This window comes from Leuciscus leuciscus (genome assembly GCF_965113295.1).
Source record: "Leuciscus leuciscus genome assembly, chromosome: 1".
Taxonomy (NCBI): Eukaryota; Metazoa; Chordata; class Actinopteri; order Cypriniformes; family Leuciscidae; genus Leuciscus; species Leuciscus leuciscus.
The window spans coordinates 41,686,337-41,705,803 of record NC_138725.1 but is presented as its reverse complement, the minus strand read 5'-3'; the positions used below and the strand labels follow the sequence as shown (position 1 = coordinate 41,705,803).

The 19,467-nt window shown below is 38.3% G+C and overlaps 2 protein-coding genes and 1 long non-coding RNA gene across 3 annotated transcripts in view; all 3 read left to right on the top strand.

Annotated features, from left to right (window-relative positions):
* LOC309475908 (uncharacterized protein) overlaps positions 1-19,467 on the top strand; it is a 46,141-nt gene that overhangs the window by 7,875 nt on the left and 18,799 nt on the right. The window contains exons 3-6 of the mRNA XM_082138892.1: positions 1,120-1,248; positions 1,563-1,733; positions 1,817-2,098; positions 4,120-4,362. Coding sequence (XP_081995018.1) covers positions 1,120-1,248; positions 1,563-1,733; positions 1,817-2,098; positions 4,120-4,362 — 825 coding nt within the window. The remainder of the gene's footprint in view (positions 1-1,119; positions 1,249-1,562; positions 1,734-1,816; positions 2,099-4,119; positions 4,363-19,467) is intronic.
* Positions 10,376-11,072, top strand: LOC309477515. The gene is made up of 2 exons (XR_014198663.1): positions 10,376-10,452; positions 10,688-11,072. It is a non-coding gene; the product is annotated as an uncharacterized lncRNA (long non-coding RNA).
* LOC309474864 (immunoglobulin superfamily member 1) overlaps positions 17,619-19,467 on the top strand; it is a 278,361-nt gene continuing 276,512 nt past the window's right edge. The window contains exon 1 of the mRNA XM_082137481.1: positions 17,619-17,983. Coding sequence (XP_081993607.1) covers positions 17,956-17,983 — 28 coding nt within the window. The 5' untranslated portion in view covers positions 17,619-17,955. The remainder of the gene's footprint in view (positions 17,984-19,467) is intronic.

Sequence of the window (19,467 nt, the reverse complement as noted above, 5' to 3'; positions counted from 1 at the left end):
GCCTGGGATTCGTCGGGACATGTCCTGGCCATATGTCCCTTTTTACCACAGGTGTAACACTCAATATAAGTCAAAACCATTTTCTTTCCTCTCCCTCTTCCACGTGATCTCGTTGTCCCGCTAGTCTTCATCACGTTGTCTTCTTCTACATTCACGTCACTTTTCCCGTATTTTTCAGTACTCTCGTAACTTCGTAGTTTTGTTTTAAACTCGCTGAACGTTACAACGTCATTAGTCTGGGTGATGTGCACAACAAACGGCTTGTATGAATCAGGTAGCCCCTTTACTACCATAGCTATCTGAAGTCCATCACTAATATGCTCGTCTGCTCTTCTCAATGACGTAAATATAGTCTCTGCTCGAATAATATTTTCAGTGACCGTTTCATTGCTAGCCTTATGGAGTGAGGAAAGTTCACAATACAAACTCACAACGTGGGGTTTGTCCTTTCCGGCGTAATGTTCGCGAAGAATCTCCAGTGCTTTTCTTCCATCACGTTTTGCGTCCCTCATTATCAACGACAAACTTTTGTTATCTAGGCATTGTACTAGCTCTGCATATGCCTCTCCGTTCTTTGCCTCATCATCCGCGAGAGCTTCTTCGTCTCCCTTGTCTATCTGCGGGTCCTCCAAAATTACTTCTCTGAGGCCACGCAACTCCATGTGCGCGAGGAATCTCGTTTCCCAGAGTTCATCATTTTTCTCATCACCGTCAAATAAAAGTCTGAACCACCTTTGGCCTGAATGACTGGGCCCATAACCTGTTACGTTAGACATCTCTGCAGCAGTCACTCGCGTGTCACTGTCACAAAAGTGATTAATTTATTCACGGGAGAAAAATCAGATAGACCACCATCGTCTCTTGAACTCACAGCATCAACACTTTATTATGCGCATGCTCATAACATACACAGTGGGCACGCACGTTTCAATGACGTCACTGCGTAGACTATAACATGGCTTTGCCACTTATACTTATTCAAATATGCTTAACATGGAGGATCACGCTGGTCACATCTCAGTGATGAAGTTACACTGACAGTATCAGGTGAGTTTGATCATCTCTTCATAAACACACACAAGTTTAACATGTTATTAATGAGTGATGTCTCTATTTCAGTTCCCAGAGCAGTTTTAAGTGTTTCTCCTCAGAAGTGGTTGACTGAAGGAGATCCAGTGACTCTGAACTGTGAGGTTAACGGCTCCTCTACAGGCTGGACATTCAGCTGGTTCACTGTAACTGTCTCAGGTCAGTTATAATGTGCTTCATCCTGATAACATCTAAATTAACTGGGTTTATTCAAGTCAATATGACTTAATCAACCTGACTAAGGATTACATCAATAACATTATTCCCCAAACTCTTGCAATTGGTTAATAGCGCCAGTGTTTACACTTCCCTTGGAAATCAACCTACAAATGACTTATATTTATCTCTGTATATGAGGCTGGGCTATAGGAGACAGAACTGTAACATTTACAAAAGTTAAATTGGCTTTTAAAGGTCAGATTAGGTAGAAATACATCTTTAAGATGACATCCTAACATTCTGACTTTATACAGGGATCAGGAATCATTATGAGCTCCTCTCAGACAGCAGCAGAGGAGCTGGAGGAAAATACACTGTCAGTTCTGCTGATCTAAATCACACAGGAGTTTATGTGTGCAGAGCAGAGAGAGATAAAACAGCCGTTTACACAACATACAGCAACACACAACCACTGTGGGTCACTGGTGAGTATTTTTCATTTTTGAAAAAGAGAGTTTTGAAGCTCAAATTTAATACTTCCAAATTATAGCTGTAATTGTCTTGTCAGGCGTTTCTCCTCCAGTGTCTCTGATCATCAGTCCCAGCAGAACTCAACACTTCACATCTGTCTCTCTCTCTCTGAGCTGTGAGGACCAGAGTAACACTGATGGATGGACAGTGAGAAGATACACAGACAGCGGGTGGCTGGAAAATTGTTCATCATCAAAGTGGGGATCACAAACAGGATCTACATGTACAATCAGATCCACTGTCCCATCAGACACTGGAGTTTACTGGTGTCAGTCTGATTCTGGAGAGACATATCACCATGTTAATATCACTGTACACAGTGAGTCTTTAATTCCGTATTTATTCATTTCACTGGTATGTTACTCACAATGCATAAGCAGATTGGTGCAGGAAGCATTAGATCAGGGATCTTCAACCTTTTTGAAGTTTTGTCTAAATTAACTATATGTAAAAATAACTGTGCGTGCCTGTGTGTGTATTGACGTAATTTATTACGATTACACTGTAAATCTATTATAATAATAAATGTTGTTATACAGTAAATATTAGGGCTGGGTATCGAGTTCGATACTTTTTAGGCACTGACCAAATTGCCTCAATACCATTGAGTATAAAAAATGCCTTGTCATTCGGTACCAAATTTCAATACCTAAGGGGTAAGTGAGCCCATAAGCATGCAGCATTGATTGCCTGTGGCCAGAACCATTGTGAGGCATAAAGGAAAAACACTATTTTATGGCGGTTACGCTCAGAGACGTGGCTCACACATGAGACTGTAGTGTGTAACACCATGTCCTAACTACACGTGACGCGACGCCGCAACACGCGATAAAAGGTATGTTTTCCATTTGAATAGTTTTTGTCCTAACCAGCCGCGACGGCGACACGCGACGATTCTATTTTAGAAACGGTTTCTATTTTTCTGCGACATCGCCGCTGGAACAACAAACACAAAGTGTGGCAATGATAATTTCAGGTACTGTTTATGTGCTTTATTTAATGTTAAAATCATGCAGTGTGACTTTGAATATCATTTAGTGCTCCCAGCTTTGTAGCTGTAACAACAGCAATGGATAATTCACCTCAGATCTTGAAATTAAACAAATGGAAACAGGAACGTTCAAACTGTGAACAAAAAAGTGTATTTTTTGACAAAGATTGTTTTACTAACTCAGCCTATGTATTTTTTATATAGTTTAAATGGTGTAATATTTGTGAATTTGATTATTTAGCCTACTTATCTATTTTCTTGCCAGTGCCGTCAAGAGCACTCTCTGGTACTGTGCACTTGCCGCGAAACTTTGCAAGCGTCCCAACCCCCATTGATGTAAAAGATGTGGAAAAGATCAAAAGTGTGGCTACATTCACCAAACTCGATGCCAACAGCGCGAGGTGAACTATTTGTGACAAGATAACTGCTGACAAGACACACAACACGACAAATGAAGCACTTGACAGTGAAAAGAATAAACAGAGCACAAAGTTGCTCTGTCTTCGACTACAAGAAGAACTGGAGCGTGTCACCAATGAACCGAAACTCGGCGTATATGCTACTTGCCTCATAGGCATAGGGACATAGGCACTGAGACATAGGCATATAGAAAGCTTGAAATGTCTACTTTTAAATGAACCAGGTTGAATCGAAAACAAATACTCTCTGATTATGTAATCCAAATGAAAGGTGCATTTATCTCAATAGGCATGCACACGTTCACTATACTGCGGAGATGACGAGTCAGCAACGTCAACTTCATTTTCGCAGCCAACACTCATTACCTAATTAATAAACATTATTATTATTATTATTATTAAACAATTAAAATGTCTCTTTGCTATTTTTTCCTGACACATTCATTATCCTTAAGCTACTTTTGCCAGTGCTTTGCGGACAAGCTTTATGCGTGCACTTGAGAGCAAAGCATATCCTCCACATTCAATTTTAGTCTAAATCAAATTTAGAGATGTTAAAATGGGGGAAATCATATTTCTAGGATCTAGAAAGGGAGCTCCTAGAGCCTGCGTGACATCTATCCAACAAAGCATTATGATAATCTAGTATTGAGGTCATGAACGAATTAATTAGTTTTTCACCATTAGACAGTATATGTCATAGTTTTGGCAACATTTCTAGGTGAAAAAAAAAGAAAAAACTGTTAACACTGACAATGGGATTGCTATCAAACATAACATCCAAGTGCTTAACTTTAGAAGACAATGTAACCGTTTGGTCCAATAAATATATGAGGAAATATACAGTTGAGTGTCGTCAGCAAAAGCTTCTCAACGCAATCAGCTATTCTGACTATTTGCAAATATTGCATGTCTCCTGTGTTTCTGTAGTTGGTGTGATTCTAGAGAGTCCTGTTCATCCTGTGACTAAAGGAGATAATCTGACGCTACGCTGTTTATATCCATATATAAGCCCACCAAAACTCAGAGCTGATTTCTATAAAGATGGATCACTCATCCAGAATCAAACTACAGAGATGATCATCCCTACTGTCTCAAAGTCACATGAGGGTTTCTACTACTGCAAACACCCAGAGAGAGGAGAGTCTCCCAAGAGCTGGATCTCAGTCAGAGGTGAGAGTCACTGAAACTGTGAGCTGATTTATTTCTTCATATGCCCTCGTTCAGATATAGTGCATGATAAAGTGTTTGTGTGTCTCTTTTTCAGGGTCTCATTCAGACTCTCAGATCTCTGTCCTCCACATACTCAGTTCTGCACTGGCAGCTTGTCCATATCTGATAGTGACGGTTGTGCTGATTTACAAATGCTGCAAAATGAGAGGAAACACACCTGAGTGATTTATTAGAAATCATAATTAACATTAGGCTACCTATATTTAATTGGCCAATTGTGAAAGCTGTCTTTTGCTTGCTATCTGGAGGTATTGTGACAATACAAATCAATTCATTTGAATCTGTCCTTTAGCATACCTTTGTTGAGAAATCAATACAGTGAAAGATGAACAAACTTAGCTTAAGTAAAATATTTTGTGTGCATTTAACTGTTATATCTGTTGAAGAAGAAGAAACTTCTATCTGTTAATCCAAGAAAACTTCCATGCTTCCTGGAATCACTCAATATCTCATTCACAATCTTGCAGAGCGTGCTTACTGTAAAGAAAACACACTAAAACTGTGTTTTAGTGACAACAGCATGTTTAACTTTTCATATTTCTTCTTTAAAAATAAAGAACTAATGCTGAAAAAAATCTGGAGCTGTTTGTTGTTAATTATTGCAGTGTGTTACTTGTACAGTCAGATCAAAATAACTATGACCTATGTCATCTACATAAATTATCACAGTTAGCATACAGATAAAAAGAATACTCTCACATTTTAATCAATTCCTGAACATGCTTTTTTTTTTCTATCCAAAGCCAATGACTTGACATGTGATTGTTTTTTTTTGGTTCTGACTGGTGTGTAAAAATATTGCCTAGTGGTTTCTGAATGTAAATATGAGTTTAATGTGTAAAATGAGTAATGGAAATATTGACACTTAGCAAGAACCACTAATTCAATTTCTTGTGTGTTATGTGTTAAGTCTCGTTCTGCATTAAAAATGAATAAACCCCATCAAAAACACCATCAACTAGAAATTTGCAGGGTCTACACAGTGGAATGAATCTTTGTCGTTGGAGAAGATCAATTTCAGTGGTTTTCTTTTTTTCTCCGTTGGGGAGAAATCGTGGAATCGTTTATGTTCATATGGTTGTAGATTGCATCATGTATGAGAAACTACGAGCCGAGCAGAGTACCTTATGGACATCTCCTGAGCTACCAATCATTTTTAAACATGTTCAAAAAATGCAGGAAGTTAACCTAAATTTGACCAGTGTATAGGCTCTCCCCTATTACCAAATCATATACATACATCATACAACCACTACTAGCAACCTTATAGTGTGTGCATTGAAGGGGGTGGATTGGAATCCACTGATGATTATAAAATGTCTCTCTTGTATTCTGTCTGCTGTAAACACTAGAATTCAGGCAGTCAAACGGTTTCTACTCTTCTTCAATGGCGATTCTAGGGGGTGGCCTGGGGTGGCCGGGGCCACCCCTGAAAGCTCATTGGCCACCCCTGTGGCCACCCCAGATCTGATAGGTAGGTCAAGTTCGTCAACACAAGAAACGTGAAATGTTGTCAATCAGTGATGACAGCTGATCAACTGATTTAGGGCCAGTTTCATATTTTTAACTAACACAGTAACGGTCGTACTGAGACTGTGAGAGCTGATTTCTGCTCAGCGGACGTTTGGCCATGCAAGTCAGAGATGACCCATGAGATAAGAGCACGCGCGCTGCACGGTGCACCTGCTGCTGCTGGTCCGTGAAACAAGAGGACGGTCTCACAGTTGCAACAATACAACAACGATAAAAACGCTGGAATCAGTCGATTGAGAGGTATGGTCGGGACCCAACGCAACAGAGTGCGGCACGGGAATATAGATCTGATGGCCGAGTGCGGGCGCGGGCGGTAATGCACTCGTGTGTCGATTCGCGGGAGTCGGGACTCCCGCAAAATAGAATTATCTTTAAATTGAACAAATAAAAACGAATAAATTGTCATTCATCTGTTGCACAAAAGCAACAAGAACAACTAAAACAAAATAGAAACGATTTACAGGCCAGAGTCTCTATTTATAACATGTTTGCAGCGTTGAACAATGTAGCCAATCACAGACATATGTGTTGATTTCTTGAACGCAATGGCCAATCAGATGCATTTAAGATAGAATCCCCTCACCACTCAAAATGGACTTTTTGTTCAGTGCTGAATTCTGCATACTGGCAAATCATCTATTATATCAAACAAAGTGTAGATAATATGAAAGATTAATTATGCAGCCAGTTTCATTGATAATAACAGAGATTTGTGAGATGGCGATGAACTGAGATGTCAGCTTTTTAGGAATTATTAAGTGAGAAATCCGTCCTGCGCAGGTCTCTAATGTAGACTTTAAAAACAAACCACTAACATTATATTTACATTAACAGTAGCCTAGGCTGCAATCTAGTGTATGTAAACCTTTTTGCAGATAAACACAAATGCATTTTCGGACAAGTTAATGGCCAAGTTAATTGAGTAAATCATATCCCCCACTATGGCAATTAATAACAGACTATAGTAGGCTAAACACATTTCCTAAATAGGCCTGTGACTGTATCTTACATTTTATGAAATAGTACCATTATTTAAAAATAAAGTTTGCACTTTGTTACTATTATTAAAATCCTCTATTGTTCATAAGAGTTTAAAGGTTTACATAACATTATTTTATAGTATATATGGCCACCCCACTCTAGTTTTGTGTCCCATCTTGGCCACCCCAGTAAAAATGTCCTGGATACGCCACTGCTCTTCTTCATGATGAAGAGGAGAAGATCAGGTAATCAATGGTGTAAATACATTAGTGTATGTCCTTCAGTTTGGATGTTTTGATTATTAATGAGAGGGCAGTCGTATAACTTATGGTTAGAGAGTCGGACTTGTAACACAATGGTTGCGGGTTCGATTATCAAGGAAACGACTGAGATGCCCTTGAGCGAGTCACCTAACTGTGTGTGTGTGTGTGTGTGTGTGTGTGTGTGTGTTTCCACTACTCACTGCTCCTAATGTGTGTGCACTAACTTGGATGTTTAAACGGACAAATTCTGAGCATGGGTTACCAAACTGGGCCTTCTCGTCACTTCACTTTCACTTTAAAAATCATTGCTGCCCTCTACTGGAAAGACATTGAAATTTAAATGGAAAATTAAAAATATCAAAAGCATCTTCAGCATTCACAGAAAAATAATGCCAGTATTTATACATAGCCTACTGAAGGGGGCAGAGGCGGACAGAGTACACAGCTTAATTACTTGAGTAAAAGTACAGATACCCCTTGCTAAATTTTACTCAAGTACAAGTAAAAGTACTACAGTCAGATGTCTACTTAAGTAAAAGTACTAAAGTACTTGTTTTTAAAAGTACTTGAGTATCAAGAGTACAAGAGTACATTTTCTAAATATTGCATTACTACTGCCACAGTGCTTACATACATTGGTAAACACAGCAAACACTTGAAGCAAAAACTATCATTAACTTGTTCAGAAAATTGAAATAGTCTGGCGAGGTGGGGCACAGGTTGGCACATTTCCGGGATGTGATATTTTTTTCCCCAGGATGGTAGGGGAAGACTCATGAATATTCATTAGGGAAGTCATCCCTGATTGGTCTGATGACCTAACCCCACCCCTAAACCTACCCGTCACTGGGGGTCTTATGACCTCCCTAACCCCACCCCTAAACCTACCCGTCACTGGGGGTCTTATGACCTCCATAACCCCGCCCCTAAACCTACCCGTCACTGGGGGTCTTATGACCTCCATAACCCCGTCCCTAAACCTACCCGTCACTGGGGGTCTTATGACCTCCATAACCCCGCCCCTAAACCTACCCGTCACTGGGGTTAAGACCAATCAAGGATGACTTCCCTAATGAATATTCATCAGTCTTCCCCTACCATCTTGAAAAAAAAAAAATATCGCTCCCGGGATGGACCTGCTGCGTCTTCATCCATTGTTTCGTCCATGGTTTCGTCTCTTATCTAAATCTGACCATGGAGTTGACTTTGGCGGAAAGCTGAAGGTGATTGCTGATAGGCTGTCCCAATCAGTGGCGCCTGCACAATCCAATCACATTTGAGAGGGAAACAACAAATTGAGGGTTTCCGAGATGTTTCTTTTTTCCTTTTTTTTTAGAAGAAGTAACGGGTACTCACAGTTATGGATAGAAATGTAGTGGAGTAAAGAGTACAATATTTGCCTTTCAAATGTACTTGAGTAAAGTCATGAGTACTCCCCAAAAATGATACTCGAGTAAAGTACAGATCCCTCAAAATTGTACTTAAGTACTGTACTCAAGTAAATGTACTCCGTTACTGTCCGGCTCTGGAAGGGGGTGGATTGGAATCCACTCTGCTGCTTCAATGCATATGTAATGAATTAAAATCAAGGTATTAATCAACGTTTTTCCTTCTAAATATCAAATAAGTTGATGACTTCTCTGGAGATTTTACTTTATAATAGAAGTTACCAGTGTTATTACTGAAATGTTCTTTTCATGTATTCTCTAATGTCTGTATTTGATATCTGACAATGCTTGCTTTGCTGAAATAGGGACTTGTTTTGTGTTTTGGTCTTCAACGTGTTAACATGAAGCCAATAGTTTAAGGGACCATTTCTTTGTTAAGGCCTTACTTTCCAGTTAGATTAAAGTGTAGTTCTCCTTGAGAGAAATAACATATTATCTTGAGGTTTTGAGACGACTCTCCTGTTTATAGTTAGAGCCTGGCCAAATCTGCCAAACCTTGGAAAAGCTGTGTGTCAGTGTGTGAGTTCGTCTTTTTGGTTACAGGTTAAGGAACCACTGGCATTACTGGAGATTGTGTGTGTGTGTGTGTGTGTGTTGTAGGGTATAACTGCTGTGATCTTTGTAACTGTAAGCGGGGCGGCCTACAAACTCCTGTGTGAGTCTTGAAGCTGACTTCTGCTGATGAAACTGCAAACTATCTTCAGCAAAACTTTTCTTCAATTTATTATAATTCTGACTCCGGGTCTTTATTCGAACATCTGGTCCTTGGATCCTAAACTGTTACCCCCTAACAGCATACACACACAAATAGCCTACACTCTTTAATTGTTTTTGTTGAACAGAATGACATATGCGACATTAATACATTCTTGAATCCTCAGTCTCTCAGCTAAATATTGACTTCTTGTAAATTTTTTTAAGGGGAAAAAAAACCCTATGCTTTTTGGTCACAGTTATGGGTTTTACAGAGTGTGACGCTTACTTAATCCACAGTGCAAAACATACAGTCGACCAGTGCAGTATATTCTCCAAACGACTCTTACAAGCCGTTTTTTTATTATTTAACGACCAGTGTAGAATAATTTCCAAACAAATAACTGTAATGAGCTGGTTCGTGCTCAGTAGATTTGTTTAATGGTTCATTTTATAAAATAAACAAACAATGACTTTTAAAAATATTCTAGAATTGATGCTTTGTTAAAAATCTTGCAGTGTCACCATGGGCGCTGCAAGATAAGATTAGGACGATTCAAAGGGCCCGAGTCAGACGGGTGGCCCGTTCGGCGCTCCTCCATACACTCTAAAAAATTATTTTGTGGCTTAGTAAATATTACAGTAATATTTAACTTTATTAACTTAATAAAATCTCTGAATATCGTTTACTTGATTGTTTGAATTAAACATAAAATAATTGACTAAAAATCCAACAGTTAATTTTATCAAAAATTTACTGGTATATTTAAGGTTTTTTTCACTGAAAGAATTTAGTATTTGACTAACCAATTATTTATTTATAATACACTTAATATATTTGGAAATTTCTATCAAAATGTTTAAGAATGGAGAATTAAACTGATCTGTTTCAAGAAACAAAATATTACTTAATTCAAATCAATATTATTCATATATTTAACACACTCTTAAGAAATTGAGTAAGTTTACTCAATTAAAACAATGCATCCCTCCCCCACCCTCTGACTGACGACACGGTTGAGTGAGCGCGGGCTGTTTGAACTCTCTTCTGTCCAGAACAGTTCTCTCTTCTCAGTGTAGCAGAATTGGTGCATTTCCTCTGTAAAATTCAGGTTTGTGAATGTTTTATTTTATCTATAAAATCATTACTGTGCTTTAAATCATTTTATTTAATGCAAAACAACATACAGAGGTGTAATGTGACACCTAAACGAGAGTCGCGTCTGTCTTTTCGCGTGATTGAAACGCCTTGCATAAAACACACGACTTTATTCCTAATGATAATGAATATAATTAATTTGGATCATAAAATGTCCTCAGAACTGTGCATTGTTTGTTTATTGGCAGGTTATGGAGTCAGTCGCTCGCAGTATCTTTTGGCTATGAGTGAAACGCAGGACGGCGGTCTGAAGTTCGAAGTTCACCCGCACTCTGCGAGTCTGTCTCCGGCACGAGAACCAGCGCTGATCCGGTGGAAATTGGATAACAGACTGGTTGATTACACTTGAATTAGGCTGCCTGAATGTTTAAATGTTTCATTTTTGCTTCCAAAATGTTTGTTAAATGAGTTTAAATGTAGGCAATATTTTATCCATGTTAAAACAGTGTAAAATATGCTGTATTGCTGTAACGTTACTCGTCGACAATACAGGCCAATGTCATGTATACTGGTGGTTGTATGGAATACTATTTTACAAAGGTTTAGAGGAAATAAAAAAAAAAGTTAATATTACTCATAAATAAAAACAGTTAATATTACTCATAAATATTGTTTTTTAAATGTTTAAATGTTAAATTATTCCTACTCAATTTTATTTGTTAATGTACCAGATGCAGTTACTCGGATTGACTTAATTTTTTTACTTGCATTTACTCAATTCATACATTATATTTCATTGATTTTACAGCTTTAAAATTTACTCAATGTTTTTTAGTATAAAAATGTTTCACCAAATTGTTTTAGTAAATCATAGTTAAACTTTTTAGAGTGTACCAACAGCAATTCACATGTGATTCTTTTACACAATGTGTTGTTCTGGATTGCATTGCAACATGACGCTACTAACTTAGTAATTCTTAGTAAGCAGTTGCTAATTTCCTGCTGTATTTCCTCTTTCACCCTGACGGGATGCTGTTACAACCACCACGCCTGATGTAAAAAGCTGCAATGGCTAGTTGTCAGAGGGCTGGTTGTATATAGTTACCCTGAGTTGAAATGTAAATTTGTTTGTCGATAGGCCCGGGAAAAGATGGAATAAGTGAAGTACAACGTAAGTGATCATTAACGTCCAAGTGAATTTATTAGGACAGCTGTCTCTGCACACGTACTCCAAAGGAATTCCAAAATAAACAAAACAAATCATCAAAAATACTCAAATAGACGAAACAAAACATAAATAAAACATGCTGGGAGCAGCAAAACAAGGCATCAGATCTAGCCTCGAGGAACAAGCCTCTGACAATGACGACTCTCATCTTACAGCATTTTAGCTGCACAAGCTCTGGCCCTTGGCTCCACTCTCTCTGGCTCAACTAGCCTCACTCCTTTGTATATGATGTCTTCCCGCCAAACACTAGCGGATCATACCAACAATAGGGGTCAGTTAACTCCCATTACAACGGAAACACATTTAATATCAGTGCTTTTACATATGCATTTAAACAGATAACATAATCGCAAATAATATCATTAATCAAAAGTAAACAATATAAAAACGTACTCGGTTACTAACGTAACCTCGGTTCTCTCTAGAGAGGGAACGAGTACTGCATAAGTCTTACGCTAGGGGAAAATCTCTTTTTCTAGCCAAAAAATTATCCTTAATTTTTGAAATAATGTAAAACGCGTTGCGGCAGCATGCAGACACAGGCGAGACGGCTCGCACGCCTATTGGCTGCCCTGCGGCAACTGCAGCAGCCTATCGATAAGGCCCTATCGTGACGTCAGCTCCAATGGGGGAGCTTCGCGCCCAATACGTCACATCCCGCCGAAACGGGCGTGGCCTTGGGCTATAAATATAGCTTCGAGAGGCTAGCTAACTGGTTTTTTATCGCCGGAGCGAACCACAGCCAGTGTTAATTTCGTTAACATTAACATTTTTTCACAGACGAAACCGAGACGATAACTAAATAAAAACTAGTTTTGAATGACAAAAACTATGACGAAAATCTATTGACATTTTCGTCAACGAATAAAAACTAGACGAAAATGTTAGATAGTGACGATTTGGGAAGCGATCCAGTCTGATGTCCTGCATTTGTGGTAGATGCGCACAATTGTACTGTAACGTGATCTACCCACCAGCGGCACACGGGTTTATATGCGCTGCATGTCTCATAAAATGTTAAAACATGTAAACGTCTGGGAGAATGAGTAGAGCAAATATGAAGATCTGAATAAGAGTGACGACGCAAAAAAAGAGCTCTATTTGGTACGGTTTTCTGTGCGCACACACCCGACCCGAAGCGTGCAGCCATTCACATAGACACCTAGCCTATACAGCACGCGAGTACTGAATTGAGCTCTCTTTCGTGTCTGAATGGACAAATACACACAAATATTATGTCTAAATGTCCGTTTTGGAGAGTATTCACGTAAATTATGTCGGTTATGTCTTAAACAGTTGTGAGTGTATCTATGTGCATCAGTGCATCAGATCCGCATGACAGTGGGTAATAAACCTAATGCGGTCTGTGTCCTTAATATTGATCAAGCAACAAAAGAAAAAGAGAAAAGCATTCACTGCTCGTTAATAGCTTTAATAAGGATTAATTATATTTAATTCATACAAATAAATATGTCTGCTTGAAAGAATAGAGAATGATGTATGCAAGTAGTTATAAAGAATTCATATATCATTCACTGAAAAAAAGACTGTCTTCTACTTTAGGAAAAGTGGTTTTATTTAATTTTAAGATTTTTTTAAGTTACAGTAGTTACATATGTATCTGTATTGCACGTTCAAACTTTAAAATCATTCATATTAGCAGGTTAATATATGTTTTCTCCGGGAGTATATGGGTTTGGAAATTTTAGAGAAATTCAAAATAAATGCATTTAAATTGAAACCCATTATATTTTAGTCGACTAAATCTACTGTAGATTTAGTCGACTAAAATCTTATTGTATTTCGTCGACTAAAACTAGACTAAAACTAAAACAATTCAGATGACTAAAATATGACTAAAACTAAATGGCATTTTAGTCAAAAGACTATGACTAAAACTAAATCAAAATTTGCCGTCAAAATTAACACTGACCACAGCATGTGCAGGCACGGCAAGATACGCAGTACTCGTTCCCTCTCAAGAGAGAACCGAGGTTACGTTAGTAACCGAGTACGTTTTTATATTGTTTACTTTTGATTAATGATAAAAAAAAGCTAAAGTGTACTTCTATTTCATAGTTTGTTCACAACATGTCAGAAGTATAATTATGCATAATTTGGGTGCCCTTGCCCTTTTTCAAAATGAATCGAAAGTGTCCCTCTCAAACAAATATCAATGATAATATTGTGGTCAATAAAACAAAATGCATTTGATTATAATTAACATGATAATGAGTACAAAACTAAAGTAGCCTAAATTCACATTTATTTTTACGTGTCTGTGAGTCTGAGGTACCGTTGCCATAACTCGTTGCTATGGGTTGCGTCACTTGCACGAGTCTTGCTCGAGCGGTAACCTTCCAGCCAGCATTCCAGTCCAAAATTGTCATGCCCTTCACTTGCTAACTTCCCTCCGTCTTGTTCACTCGGATGGACGTCATTGCTTACGTTGCACGAGTGCCCACTGGTGGAAACTGCAATGAGCTGAATACGCTCTAAGCCATAGACAGTAAAAGAAATGGACACAGCGACCCCATAGACTTCAACGGAGAAAAGTGAAGTCAATTAGAAGCACTCACTTCCTGATGGCTGAGCGTACTGCTTGATGACGTAGATGTGACGTGAGCTACCTGTCTGTCTTCTAGTAGCTGTGCTAAGAGAAATCTGAATCATTCCCTTCCGAAACTTGCAGAGATGGCGAGTGTGAGTAGGAGGTGTCCATGAGCTAGGAGAAGGAGCAACTTTTGTTAAGTATTCTGATTAATAATTTTGTCATTTTGCCTCCACGTTCCCCCGATTGCGCGCAAGCTTCTCCTCCTGTCTATACGGTAATCTCTCTACTGTGCGACAGAGAGTCGCGTGGTTATGACGCAATCGTTAGCCTATTTTTTACAAAAACTGCTTCTACGGGGCCATAACGTAAGATACAAGGTAATGGAGCCTTTTATACATTTTCGTGTTTCTTTAGAAATAAATAATGGACAAATATGAGTCTATAAATGCTTCAGATGTAAAGTTATTCACTGTCAAAGTGACGCCAGAATGATTGGGAGTCAATAGAATGCTAACAGCAGGTGATGGTCTGCTAATCAATGGCGGCCCCCGGGGAAGCTTCAGTTTTCGGCTGATGGATTACCCCCTTGCTCTATGCACAATCGCTTCCGCGTTTTGTCTCTGCTCGCCCAGTTACATCCGGTGCGTCGGAAGCCGTTTTTGCATTCGTTGGAGATATTGGTAAATTAAAATGGCTGTTTACAAGAACTTCCAGCGGTTAACGTGAATGATGTTAACAATATTGTGAGGCAGTTAGGTGTCACACCTAAGAGTAAGAAAGAGAAGGGCTTTAGATTATATATTTCGAGCTACATCGACAACTTTGAGGGTGAGTATTCTCTCATATCATGCGAAATCCGACTAGCGAATCGGTTTCTAAAATCGTTATCTCCGTTTCTGAGAAAATTAATTTTATGAAAGTTTTGCCGCTAGTACACTTCGCTATAGAACGTGTTATGCGGAAGTAAAGACACTGGCTGAGATTCTACCAGAAATACGTCAACAGCGTTCGTGCGTAGAGTGTACTGGAACGTCCTAAGCCCTTGATCACTTGGAATCAGCTATGGAGTTGAATTATTTATTTTTTTTAAATTTCCCTTTAAGAATTTGTTTAAAGTGTAACTTGCAGGTTAACCACCACAACCAATTAATGTGTAAATTAAAGTGCTCAATATGTATATATGTAAAAAATTCTGTCTTAAAATGCGTTAAAATAACATTTATTGGGGTTTCTTCAAAGGTAGCGTATTTTTACAGCAACTGGGTGATGACGTCATAAAAGGAAGTTGCAACCATACTCTGCTAGACTCCTACTGTAACTGTTTGTGACTTGATTATAGAGAACGACTGGGAGACTGAGGAGGTGGGAAACTAGTGTTGTCAAAGTACCGGTACTTCGGTACTGAAAATGTGACGGTACCAGCATTTCTGTAGTACCGGGTATATTCGGTAGCCTACCCAGTAATAGGCAGCTGCGTTAAGTCGCTTCCATGTTTATCTAAGCACGGGGCTCCAGACTAACTTTCATTACTATGAGCACTGTAGCCGATATATACCACGATATAGTGTCTGTGTATATTAAACTGCAGAAATACTATTTCGGTTTAATTTTGCGTGCATGCTGCCTGAACCCGTTTGTTTTGCGAATAGCTTACTCTCATTTCTGGCAGGATCACGGTCCTCTTGAAGCCAGCACACACGATTATGTTTACAATTGAGTTATTTCAATATAACTGCTAGCCTACTTGCCATTAGACTACAGTAACTCTAGGCTTGGAGTTCCTTTTATGACGTCACGCCCAGCCTAGTGGAAGGGAGCGGGAGTGCTTAAAACCACTAAAAAGTACCAACTTTTCATATTATATTCAGCATTTTGGTATGAAAAACATACAAAACAGTGGTTGGCGGTTCTTATCTTTATGTTTATTGCATTTTCTTCGAGAAAAATTTTACCTGCAAGTTACACTTTAATGCAGCATCCAAATGTATATAGGTGTGTTTGGGTTGAAAAAAAAATTAAAAAATAAAAATATATATATATTATTAATATATCATAGAGTTGTTTGTGGTGGTGGTGATTAGACGAGATCTGCGATGACGATGGCGATGATCGTGTTGCATTGTGGTATATGGATCCGCCTGAAGTGTAGGCCTATTATGAAGTAGACTCGCTCCCTCGGTCAAAATCGAGGGACAAGGGGCTGTCCATATAAACTTCCCTCGTCCACTTCATGAAGTGGAACGCACTTCAAAATGGCGGCAGGGATTCGCCCGAAGGGGAAGTGCTTAGGGGAGTTTGCAAGTGCTTGTCTAAAAGTGGACTGGAATGCAGCCCCAGTCTCTCTCATGAAGCCAACACGGAATTTAATTAAACTGCAGTTCATCGACTGGCCTCTAGAGACAGGCTCCAAAAGGGAGTCAATTCCATATATCCCCCATGTTAAAATGCCCAACTTTACAGCAAAAAAAAAAAAAAATACAAAAAATTGTTTACAGCCTGGAACAAATATTGGTTTTGGTCTAAATAGCTAATTTTGCCCCTCATGACAACTGTGAGGGGGGTGAATTTTTTATAACTAATCCTTTTAAATTATATTAAGCCTTGAAGTTCTGCATAATTAAGGTGGTGACCACTTGAGTGACAGGTGAATTGCTGCTGCTGTCACTATTAGCCGTTTGTCTGCTGTTAGCCGTCATGTCACCTCAGCTAATTCCACCTGCTGAACTTGCCATCTCTGCCGTATTTGTGCTTTTTTTCGGGATTATTATACAATTATACATTTATGCATTAGAATCTGCAGGGGTGATGAAGCATCAACACTGAAAGCAGAACGCTCTTTTATCTGACACCTTCACAGCAGAACGCTCTTCACAGCAACTTGAAAACACATACAAATGCACACATCATCAGTGTTCAGTGTTAAACTGCATTTAGTTTCAGGGATAATTCAGGGTTAACTAAGTATTTATTTATAAATAAATAATTGGTAACACTTTAGTAAGTTCATTTTAATTAATTTTACTCAGTACTTAAGTGTATAATTACACTGTAACAAGTTAATAATAAATATTTAAGACAATTCTCCTAATATAGAACCTTTTTTGGCATGTGTGTTTTTTTAAATTCAGTCAAGAACCTTATTGTTCTATATAGAATCCCATTTAACCTTTTTTTCTAAGAGTGTTGATTTGCAATTTTACCTGAATGCTCTATCTGTAATATTAACAATAGGCCTATTATACATTTTTTATTTTATTTTATTTTTTTGCTTAATGAAATAGAAAAGATTCCGAGAACAGATTAGCATCTAAGGAACATTACGCAACACCAAACTGACACCATGAAGCTTTTAAAATTGATTGTAAAAAAAAAAAAAAAAAAACCTCTCCGTGTCAGCAAGAGGCTGGACTGCACTCACAAAACTCTTACAGGCACTTCAGGCTTTTTCAACATTTAGAGTCAGCGAGAAAGACACAAGACCTCGTCTGGGAAGCAAGATTGAGAAAAGGAGGCATTCAATTAAAAAAGCCACACAACTTATGTTTTTTTTCTAGATAGTGAGAGAAAAGTGAAGAGTCTAGCCCTGCATAGAAACAGAAGATAGTTGGTGAGGATCCTGAAGAAAGACGACCTTTGAAGAGTCTCAAGAATTTTCTTGCATGGAATTGATCAGGATCAAATCATAAGCTGTTTTCATTTTTTTTTTTTTTAAGATTCTCTTTCACTCTTTGACCATGAGGAACATGTATCTGCTGAGTCTGGGTGAGTCACACTTTTTCTTTATAGGATTGAAGTATCCACAGATCAATGTAGAGACAGATGTTTGTATGGAGCCACTGCGTGGTTTTGCTAACTTTTTTGCTAAAAACAGGGACTGATATGTTTGCAAACACTGCCATGAACCTTCAAAGACACTAAAATAGTAAAATCACAATATACTTTGTGAGTTCAGTATGGGACGTTGTGGGACAATGATACGTGAAACTGGGTGTTGTTTAGCTCAAAGTTAAAGGGTGAGTTCAGCCAAATATGACAAATCTGTCATTATTCACTCACCTTCACTCTTAGACAAAATGGTTCAACTGGGTTCAATATATAACCATAGGGTTCTTGATTAAATTTTAAAGAACCCTTTATGCAAAAAAATTCTATATTAGGAGAAATGTCTTAATTGTTTGCATAATACTTTCATGTTTAACAGTTTAAAGTTTGTTTACAAGCTGGGGTGCGTTTCCCGTACAACTATATAGCTCGCTGCTTAACTACCATAGTACGATGCATCGTTGGAGAAATCAACTAGCTAGTCACGACTGTTTCCCGAAACCGTCTGTCGCAAAGTATCGTTCAACCACGTTGGTTTATGACGTCTCGCACGTGGTGGACTAATAACTTATTTTAATTAATCTGTTTGAGATCGAATTAACGCTAGATTTTGTCATATAAGTTACAGACATGGCATCTGAAGACCATTTCTAATTTTTCTCAGTTATTTTGCTTTATTACCAGACTCAATATTTGGCTCGTTCTTACATAGTAGAGCACGTTCGCACATGCGCAGTCTTCAAAAACGGTGCTTTAAATCTCTTGACAAACTAAAAGACATAAATTACATTTGTATGTATTCTAAATAAATAACACGGGTTGTACTGAATGTCAGCTTGCTTATTTTGCTAAAGATAAGGATTTATTCAGTCTACATCTAATGTAAACTAGAAACTATGCTTCTAACGACAGCTGTCGTTCCAACCACACAAGTTTGCGATGCTGTTTGCGAACGTTCGTTTGAACGATGGTTTCGGGAAACACCAAATCGTTGAACTATGCTGATAACGACGGAACTTGCGACCATAGTTGGCTAACGATGCTTTCGGGAAACGCACCCCTGATTAATTCATAAAATATAATAAAAAAAACAAAAAAACAAAATCAATTAAAAACTGAACCCAGAAAATTACCCCATGATGGAACCCTTAAAAGGTTCTACATTTGAAGCGTCTGACAGAATCCTTTAAGGTTCTATACAGAACCTTTTCTTCTAAGAGAGATCTCATTTTAACCTGTATGACTTTTTTTCTGTTGGACATAAAAATATTAAACTTTATGTTAGCCTGAAAAGAAGAACAAATTCATAAAACAATTGTTTGTCTGGTGCTTACACATGAGCAAGAACACACCTTAGGTTATGGTGGAGTCACCACTGTGGGTTGTAAAAAGTCTTACACTTTTTTTTAAGAGTCTTCTGGGTG